At 31.1% G+C, this 11,220-nt stretch overlaps 1 protein-coding gene across 1 annotated transcript; it reads left to right on the top strand.

Moving 5' to 3' along the window:
• The first annotated feature begins 3,761 nt into the window (after positions 1-3,761).
• Positions 3,762-9,727, top strand: LOC132713958 (synaptogenesis protein syg-2-like). Its single transcript, XM_060696692.1, has 9 exons — positions 3,762-4,006; positions 4,578-4,922; positions 5,115-5,447; positions 5,656-5,955; positions 6,587-6,877; positions 7,197-7,475; positions 8,376-8,666; positions 9,108-9,410; positions 9,612-9,727. Exons 1-9 carry the CDS (start codon positions 3,949-3,951, stop codon positions 9,698-9,700), a joined length of 2,289 nt encoding a protein of 762 aa, XP_060552675.1. The 5' UTR covers positions 3,762-3,948; the 3' UTR covers positions 9,701-9,727.
• The last annotated feature ends 1,493 nt before the right edge of the window (positions 9,728-11,220 follow it).

The following is an 11,220-nucleotide window of genomic DNA, read 5'->3' as shown; positions in this document are numbered from 1 at the left end:
CTTTATTTAAACACAATAACTCTTTTTGTAGACTGCGAAGGCGAATACCAGGTATTCTATTTATAGAATCAACGTTTATCTTCCTTGTTATTATCGTTAGGTTAATATAATCTTTAACTGCAAAATCAAACTATCCCGCTGAACAAATTGTTTGAGTTAGTAAAATGAATTTCGAAATGCATACCTCTGAGGTTTTTTCAAAAGTCGGGTAGTAAACACATTATTTTAGGCTTTTGTGAATTACCAATGGCTTGATAGTTTGACCAAAATCAAGTGTATCTAGTATCTTAATTTTAAAATATTGTCCTCGGCCCCCACTATTACAAACGCGTATTAGCATTTTCTAAACTATATCGATATATTGGGATAAGAATATTTGGAAATGACCATATTTCATTTAAAATCTCTGACAAAGGTCGAAAAAAATATCATCAGAGTGGTTTTTAGATCACCTGGAGCTTTTAGGATCGTCTCTCGTCCGTCCACACTTGTTCGTTAACACTCTAGCGGTCAGATTTTTGCCTCAATCATCATCAAACTTCGTCAGGATGCTAATCTAGTTGATAGCTCGGATGAGTTCGAACATGGGTCATCTCGGATGAAAAACTAGCTCACAGTAGCTAAAACTAGAAAAACATTGTTAACACTCTAGTGGTCACATTTTTGACTCAATCATCATCAAACTTTGTCAGAATGCTTGTCTATGTGATAGCTCAAATGAGTAAGAACATGGGTCATCTCGGATGAAAAACTAGGTCACCGGAGCTCAAAATAGAAAAATCTTGTTAACACTTTAGCGGTCACATTTTTGCCTCAATCATCATCACACTTGGTCAGGATGCTTATCTAATTGATAGCTTGGATGAGTTTGAACATGGGTTATCTCGGATGAAAAACTAGGTCAAAGAAGCTAAAAATAGAAAAACCTTGTTAACGTTCTAGCGATTACATTTTTGATTGAATCATCATCAAACTTTGTCAGGATGCTTGTCTAGGTGATAGCTCAAATAAGTACGAACATGGGTCATCTCGGATGAAATACTAGGTCACCGGAGCTAGAAATCGTGATACCTTGTTAACACTCTAGTGGTCACATTTTTGCCTCAATCATCATCAAACTTTGTCAGGATGCTTGTCTATGTAAAAGCTCAAATGAGTTCGAACATGTGTCATCTCAGATGAAAAAGTAGGTCACCGGAGCTAAATATAGGAAAACATTGTAAACATTCTAGCGGACACATTTTTGAAACAAGTGTCATTAAACTTGGTCAGGATGCTTGTCTAGGTAATTGATATCATGATTTAGAACATGGGTCATCTCGGATGAAAAGCTAGGTCACAGGAGCTAAAAATAGAAAAAATCTTTTTAACACTCCAGTGGCTACTGTTTTGATCCTAATATCCTGTAAATTAGTCTGAAAGTTTGTTTTGATGATTTCTAGGTCAAGTTTGAATATTGGTTACCTGGGTCAAAAACTAGGTCACACTGCCCAAATATGGAAAAACCTTGTTAACATTCCAGTGGTCACATTTTTTATTCAATTATCATCAAACTTGGTCTGGATGCCTGTCTAGGTCATTGCTCGGATGAGTTTGAACATGGGTCATCTTGGATGAAAAACTAGGTCACCTGAGCTCAAAATAGAAAAATCTTGTTAACACTTTAGTGGCTACTGTTTTGATCCAAGTATCCTGGAAATTGGTCTGAAAGTTTTGTTTTGATGATTTCTAGGTCAAGTTCCAATATGGGTCACCTGGGAAAAAAACTAGTCACACTGCTCAAATATGGATAATTCTTGTTAACATTTTTGACTCACCTGTCATGAAACTTGCTTGTCTAGGTAATTGTTCGGATGAGTTCGATGGGTCAGGTGAGCGATCTAGGGCCATCATACCCCTCTTGATTTTTCATTTGATTAACAGTAGGTCATGTTTAGATATATCACTATTAGGTTTTGCGAAATTTCTGAGTGGCTAACGTGTTGAACTTGTAATATAGCGGTGTAAGTTCAAGTACCGTTGTTTGCCTGAGCAAGAAACTTTACACAAACTTATCAGAATGTGTTGGTTTTGGATTATTTTCGAGAATGTGTTTATAAGTCTAAAGCTTCCCACACTCTCGAACTAAATTTTCTGTTTAAATCATTGTAAAATAATATGTGTATAAACTTAAAATTACACTTAAATATGATTTATACAAATTTTAAAGTTTAAAGGGAGCGCATGTAATGTACGTCAGCGGCATGTCATATGACAAGATTGTTAGAGTTATGCCCCTGGTAGATGTGTATAATATCATAACACCATGTATTAACTGTTTGGAATTTAACTGATGAAGAAAGAAAGGGAAAAAAGAACAATTAGAATGAACGTTTATTCTAGTAGTTTTTAAATGTATATATTTCAATGCATTTCTGCTAATCCATGGTGTTTTTATTTATTATTTCATTTTTTTTAAATGAAAATAATTGCCTTCAGATATGAATTGTCTATTAACGCACTGTAAATTTACATCTCAATATATGAGCTTCCCCTAAAATAAAAACATAGAGGGAGATATTGTACTTTTCGTTATATTTCATAATAAGTTAAGAATCAAGTCAAATACACAATTTGCATGAAAAGTTCTTGATTTTATTTGGTATTGAATTTCCCATCACTTTTGTCCATAGACCACTTTTGTTACTCTACAATTAGCAAACATTAACAAGAGACTGTTAAAATATACATTAAATTTTGTATTTAAATCATATTGTTATTTTTATAAAAAATAATTTTAATAGCTTATATAGGTTATCTGAGACAAGGGCCTTATCATTGACAAATTGACGTTGTAAGATATTCAAATAGTTATAGTTTTCTTTAATTGTAATCAATAGTAAAGATTACAAAATTTCTTTCTTTATTTCTAGCGAAGACAGATTGGCTTAAACATCCTTAAATGCAGGTGAAAATTCAGTTTAAAGAAGGAAGATAAATTCCTGATAAAGCATAAATATCGCATTGGACAAACATAAACAATATTGGTGACCCTTGTCTGTCGTTATGAAATGGTAATAAATCAATGAAGATTTAATGTTCCGTCATGGAAACATTTTCTGCCATTTTTTGTTTTCAAGTGCATGTCAAATAATATTAACAGCTTTGACATGTTTTTTTGCCTTGTTTCACATACTTAAAGTGTCAATATTTATTTTATTATTGTTTTGAAAATATTAAAATAAAACCAAAACAAAAAGGAAAAAACAACAAAAAGGGAAAAACGCACCCAAGCACCAACGCATACACACACACACGCACCAACACACACACACACACACTTTTGTGGATGATTCTTATTTTTTCCTGTACCGTACATGTTATGGCTGAATCAAATCAAGTCTACAACGTTTTCTTTTTTACAGTTACATGTACATACGTTCTTTATGGAATCTTTTTTAAAAAATCAATTTGACTTAGCCTGTCAAGGACGTTAGATGGAATTAAAGTATATAACCGTTTAAATGTTACCCACCACCTGAAGACAGCATGAATAAGTTTAGTGGGAAATTTTATTTTTTTACGTACATAGGGCTGTAATCATAGAACCTTCAGCGAAACACATACGTGACATTAACAAACAAGGCGATGCATTGTTCTTAACTACAAACAATATCAGTTATATATTTGTAAAACAGTAATAGTAGCCAATGACCATGTATTGATACAGATTTATCATACTTTGAGCGCTTAGTTCAAAATGTATCATAACAACTCGAATGTAATAATGTGTTACAGAACACTCTCACCTAGATAAGGTAAAAGAAGGAAAATATTAAATTAAGTTCCGCGAAATGAAAAATAAATATACAGACGCGCTTTTATCGAAAAGTTGTCAAAAACTCATATTGGAACAATTTCAAAAGTTAACTTGTACGGTATCTGTTCTGTTTTGGAAATTGATTTGTTATGGATATATTTATCAAGTTTTGTACATTGTTTTTGTTTTTGATGGCATTTTCCAAAGGTAAGAAGCAAACTAAGTCTACAAAGTTGAATAAAAATTCATAAAGAAATAACAATTGCATTATAAACATGATTTAAATTTTCATGCTTTTTTGACTTTTTGATCCAAAAATAGTTATTATCGTAGATTTTTCTCCTCATAAAAGTAACATACATTTAGACTCTAATTACTGTAACAATTTATTATCAGAAAATGAATAAAAATATCTGTTTTGTTGGAATTCAATTAATACAGATACTGTCAAGGGGAACGGTGACTTTCAAATGTACAAGCAGAGGAAACGGCAGGAGTTCCATCCTTTTATAAAATATTTAGCTAGCGTCTTCACATGAACGTATCAATAGTTTGAGAGTTGATTTGAACCAACAGTGGTGAGGAGCAAGTGATTTTAAGTCGGCAACCTTTACCACTCGGCAAAAGATTATCATCCTTTAAAATTATTAAATTATACAGATCATATAATCGTTTTACTAATGGTTAGTGCTTGTTAATCCTATGGAAATGGTCATTGCTTCTTTTTAAAATATGTTTTATCATTCTGCATTTGTACACCTACTTTATATTTTACCAGGTGAACTAACTGGTGGAATTCTTATACAGCCAGAAATAAACGACGACGTAGAAAATAGTTCTGTCTCCTTCAGATGCATGCTGCACAGCACAAATGTTTCAATTGTATCATGGATACCGGGAGGCTTGGGATATATCTGTAGTTATAATCAAACTTGTGACATTGTCTTATCAAATTCGAAAAATTGGAGATACACTTGTACATGTCAAAATATTAAACAGGACAAACTCTCTGTTGAACTTCAAATTCACAATATAACAGAAAAAGATCATAATACTAACATGACTTGTGAGGCTACTTTAAAATATAAATTTCTTAGAGCGAGCGCATTGCTCTTAGTAAAAGGTGAGTGCAATAAACAATCTATGTTCGTAGTTAACTGTGTCGCGTTCAGGTGTGTGATACCAAAATTTTTTTAATATCTCATTTATAGTTTTACTGTTGTTTTTTTTTTCTTCATAACATTTTGTAAAATTAAAAAGAATATGTAAATAATTGTATGAATCTTAAAGTACCGTTTTCCTTTTTTCATGGCAGTTCCTGTCAAATCAGTCGAAGTAATGCCAGCTGTAAAAATGGTACAAATATCAGAAAATTCGAGCTTTGAATTTACATGTACGACTTCTATGAGTCGCCCTGTTCCTAAAATACAATGGCTCATTGCGAAAGAAAAAGATGATGACAATTATGTAATCTTAGAGGGAAAACGTGCCAATCCAAACACCACAGTTAAAGAATTGTCGTATGCAAACAGCACATTACTATATATGCCAAATAGAACAGTAAATGGCTGGATGATATTCTGCTCAGTAGAAGAGGCAGATGAACAGAGTAAAGTACAATCTAGTGCAATTAAATTGAATATCACATGTAAGTAATAAGATAATTTATCACATTTTTATCAAAACGTTGTTTGGACTTTAATCATGATTTGACGAACAAACTGAAAACAACAAAAAAATATTTATAAACGTAAAATTAACTATTATATAAAGAAAAAAACTGGAAATGTCAGTGTCTTAAATTTATCGCAGCACATTACAGTTCTATTAACTGAAACAAATGCGTATTATTTTAGACCCGCCAGAGTCGCGATTAATGATAAATGGAATGTCCACTGAGGGCGTATATAAGGTAATAGAAAATAGCACTGGAATATTGAACTGTACAGTTGAAGGAGGAAATCCACAACCAATGATCTCATGGACAAAATGCGTTGAAACGGAACAACGTACTGCAAACTATGCAAATGAATTAACGGAAATATACTCAGAGATATTAAGATGGAAAGCCAAATCTTATACAGATACGAAATGTACATGTTTTTGCACGCATATGGAGCAAAATCAGTCGTTGGCCATCGATGTTGAAATTCTCTGTAAGTAAAACAAAAGTGTCCACAAGATATGTCGTTACAAATGTAAGTCATTTAATTTCTTACGCCGGGCATATGTCCAATACCGTTTTCGACGAAAGAGTCTTTTTAACAGGGATAAAGATTGATGCGTGTTGAAGTAAATTATCATTTCTTCACTTAATTTAGTGCAAACTATGTAAATCGATATTCTTAATAATAATTATTATGTTTGAATGTAAATAAGTTAAAATTTTCTTGAGTTGTATTACAAAAAAATGCATTACTTAGGCATGTAAGAATGGATAAATGAATGTATTAAATTTGCGTTGCAGCACCATAAGGCATTGTTTATTGTCTAAAATATTTGTTATCACTTAGGCAAACAAGTATTCTCGATATCATTTCACATGAGTACAAACATTCTTAATTACATTTTTCTCGAGAATATGCAGAATCATTAAATGGGTAAAATGAATTTGTACAAATGAAGCCAGAGTTCTTTCTTATTATTAAGTTACATCAACAATTTAAAAAATAGATCTTAACAATCGATTACATTATAAACAATTTCATAGATGATATACCAAATGTGTTATTATAGAATTTACCGTACTTAACTCAAGTGTAAGTTTTAATTGATGTGTTGTTACAGATCCACCCAGTCTTCCAACAATATCATTTGGTAACCAAATCATTACAAATAACATTTCGGTTTTAATAAATACATTGCTGTCATTAAATTGTACCAGTGATAGTGAACCTGCTGCCACATACCAATGGCTGTTTAACAATGTTTACATGTTGGACGAGCAACCTTATGTGATACAATCATACAAATCAGATCATGGAAATTACACATGCTTAGCAACAACAATAATGGACCCAACACATGCAGAGAAACAAAGTGTTACCATGAATACATCTTTTCAGCTACAGGTTCTGTGTGAGTACAAAAACTTGTAACATTCTTTAAATTAATTATCTGTAGAATTAAAATCATGTAATTTGTAAAATTTGTATTTATTGTTTTGCTAGTGTTATGATTATGCTTATTGATAAAACTGCAATTATATAATTATACAAATGAGTGTTAATGGTTTACTTTCATTGTGGTGTTACGCATAACATACCCTAACAGTAAAACCTTCTTGTCAAAACATAAAAAACGTTAGTGTATTAGGAACACATTTTATCCTATACACTTAATAGGAAAAATTTCAATGTCTTTTCACTTTACTTAAATGATATTTTATATCCTTAAGACCCGCCAACAATCGAAATGATAAAAGACCCGAATATACTTGAAGGATCCACATTAAATTTGACATGTCCAGTGATCTTTGGAAATCCAAGTGACACACAAATAGAATGGACAGCAAGTGATGGAGGAGAGCAGTGGTCATCTAAGTTTTTCGTGATATCAAATGTTTCAAGACAACATGATGGAGAATATAAATGCACTGTGAACAATACTATGTTTCCAACATTTGGTCCAGAAAAGTCAGGAAAGAACAGTAGAAGTTTCCATTTAAATGTTGAGTGTATGTATATAATCATTGAAGTGGTCGTTATGTTATTTCTTGTCACTTGCATGATATTCGTAATAGATGGCGAATCGTAGCATACAATGACTATCCTTGTTGCTGAGGTTGTTAAAATGAAAAATCATGTCTGCAACAAGAATTGTTTTCAATCGTGGCCGGTAAACATGCTTATCTCAGTTGTTTGTGATATTTAATATGCCCTTACACCCAAAATAAAGGAAAAATGACCCATGTCAAAGGTATTATGTTTCCGACTTACCATCCAGAAAAAACAAGGAAAGAAAAGCAAAATGTTCATCTGATATATCGTATCTTACGTTTTATTTCAATCTTAATATTTTTGTTAAGTTGATTTATGTTATCATTTGGTTTTGAAAAAGTCAATCATACAACTTTAAATTAAACAGTCCATGCTTCAGGACAACTAGTTGTTACAGTAGTTAATGATACAATGAAAACATTATTGAAATAGACTACTAATTTGCTCAAAAAAAGCGAAACAAACGTTAGATTGACTGCAAATTTTTTTTTATAGAAGCTAGATAATATAAATTGATAATCATAGATACTTGATCTGTACATAAGTTGTAATAAAGTTTCAGGATACCCTGGCCTGTTTTGTTTACAAGCTCAAAAAAATAGAATATCTTAAATGGAACATAAAAACATATGAAACGATCCGTTACCTAATACACGTACTTAGTGATATACCTTTTGTCATTTTAAGAACGTGTTTTATAAGGAAAACATGAGCCGATGTTTTTATGATAATAAGCGTTTTGACGAAGTCTGTTTTGTAACTTAAGATTTATACTTATATTATATGGAAAGGCTGTCTGAGGCACATTTACTCCTAAGTTCAAATCACATCAATTTTATTTCATTTTACTTTCTCAGACAAAGCAACAATCAAATCATTTTATGTGGATGGATATGAACAGCAGACAAACGTGACGGTTCACGAAAGAGACACTCTTATTTTCCGATGTCAGGTTGAAGGTAAACCTGTTTCAACAACCTCTATTCACTTTCAAACTGGACACAAATTAGAAACATTTCAATCAAATGATGTTTTGTACAAAATAGTTTCTATTACTTGTCAACAAACAGGAACATATGTTTGTAGTGGAAGAAATAAGCATAACGCCGAACAAGTTTCTAAACAGACTTTGCACGTTTTCACATATTGTAAGTATAAAGTATATCTATGTTAACCTTGAGGATGAACACTATATTTTTTTAATATATCTTAGGATTGTTGATTATGAACTACCGTTTTACTTGTCAATGATACAAAATGATATATTAAACAATAATTTTGTTTTTAAAACAATTTGATATATAAATTTGTACATGTAAATGTTATATTCTATTAAAATTATTATCCTTGAATTATTTCAAAGTTCAAAAATTAAAATTCAATATAATATGAATCTCACTATAGAAACTAAATATCAATGTACAATTTCAAACGAAAGCATCAAGTAACTTTATAGTTTCATTCAAGTTTAAATTTATAATACTAAGTCATTTAGACGGATGACATGCACTAATAGTAACAAAAACAAGGTATTCGTTTTGTGTATTCTTCAGAATCATATTTTCAAATTAACATATTTCATTTTTAAGGCTCGCCGAGGACGGATCCTAGATATCCTGTTAAAGAGAGGATAACTGTTTCTTTATACACAACTGCTTCTCTTAATTTCACTGCACTTGCCTATCCTACACCAAAGATTGTTTTATGGCAGAAACGTAATGGTCATGTCTGGATAGACGTTAATACGACCAACAATACAAATACTCATCAGTCAGGCTTGAACTTTAGTCTGACTATTTACAACATGTTGGAGGAAAACTTTGGAATGTATAGGTTGATACTTAAGAACGAAATAGGGACGTACGAACAAATGTTCTACATAAATGCTGAAGGTAAGTTTATCAGCCTTTTTTGACTTGTATTTATAACCTTTACACTGGTCTGATGTCCTGATAATAAATGTATAAATTAAATTATATATTGCGTTTAGTTTCTTGTTTTAGAATATCGGATTATTTTCTAAAATAATTTTAATAAGTAACAAAAATATTGAAGAAAAACGTAAAATGTATCATAATTAAACTCTTATTCAGAAAATGAACACATCAAACTTTCGAACGTGGATAGCTTCATTGCTGTTGGAGGTGGAACATTTGCTGCTACTGTGCTACTTTTCAGTTGAGCAATTATTGTCTTAAAATATTTGAGGTAATGATATGCTTTTATGATATTAGCTAATTAACCGTTAGGTTTATTCTTGCATAAAAATGCGCAGATATAAATAACCAACGGTGAAGAAAACATGCCTAATGTACACGAGCACGCATGCTTGTTCCATGTGGTTTTGTGTTTTTTAATAGATTTTTATTGTGCATGACTCGGGGAAAGCATGTCTAATACACTTAACGAAACTTATAAGTACTCCGACCATTTTTTTATTATATTGTGTTAGAATTACTATAACTAGTCTAAGTCGATACTGTATAAACTTTAATCATAGTATCATCATTTTATAATAGTAAATGTATTTTACAATGACTCAAACTTAACAGAAAATCAGTAACTGAGATCACCATTGTAAAAAAAATCAAATACCTTCAAGTTTAGTTTATATTTTGAAAATCGGAGTTTTCCTGCAAGTTTGAAATCGGAGTACTTATAAGTTTCGTTAAATGTAGATAATAGCCATGTCATTGAGCGATCGCGCTTAAAATGCATTTCCGTCTTGAACGACAAGAAATGATGCATTGATCTTTAAATACTTCTCATTTTTCGCCATTTTAATCTATTTTAAATATAGTAAGATATCTTGGATAAGAAGGATTAAAATGATCATAGTTTAAAATAAAAGTTTATTAATTACAGGAAATACATTAATTTTATTACAGGACAAAACAAACGCATGCTTGTTGTTTGTGTTGCGATTCTAAGAAACAAGGTAATCATAAATTCTGGTAAAAACCCGCTTCTTGTTTGCTTTTTTTCTTTCTTTGCTTTTTCAAAACGATCTGACTTGATATTTTATATTTTCATTTTTTTTCTGATAAATTAAATAATACCATGAAATGTCAAATGTTAGCGTCAAACAAAAGTTTCTACCAAAACTGCTAAAATGCAGAACGAGGGATTATATTAAGGCATGACCACACCTTAATGGACAGTATAAGGAACTGAAAAAATACAACATAGATCAGATTTACGTCTTAATGGACACGTGCAGGCAAAATTTAAACACAATTTATCGTGCGGGTGACGAAATATGGACATTTTTCTAAACTGGGGACCTCTTTTTTAAAAAATAAGGAAACTCATAATGATCGATAATCGAAACAAAAAATAACATTTGCAGGGAACAAACGACTGAAGCAAAATGTTTGAAATACAAATAAAGATGGTACATACCCCATCTGTTTTAAACACTTAAAGACCTAATTCAAAATATCCATTAAAATACACAATTAAGGGACTCTTTCTAAAGTTTGTCTAAATATTTACAAGTTAAAGTATTAATATTGTTCTTGTTGTTGTTTTCTTTTTTCAAATTTCCTTAATTTTAAAATGCATTTTTAATTTTATTAGACTTTGCAAATTTCAGATAGGTAACACATTTATAAATTAAGTAGTATTTAGCCAATGGATATCAATAATATATATTTGTTTCAAAAGGGCCTAAATTATTCAAATAAGGTTAAGAATAAGAAC

This window comes from Ruditapes philippinarum, unplaced genomic scaffold (genome assembly GCF_026571515.1).
Source record: "Ruditapes philippinarum isolate M1 unplaced genomic scaffold, ASM2657151v2 ctg6201_1_1_1_1, whole genome shotgun sequence".
Taxonomy (NCBI): Eukaryota; Metazoa; Mollusca; class Bivalvia; order Venerida; family Veneridae; genus Ruditapes; species Ruditapes philippinarum.
Note: the sequence above shows the minus strand (reverse complement) of the source record. Positions and strands in the feature narration are given on the sequence as shown.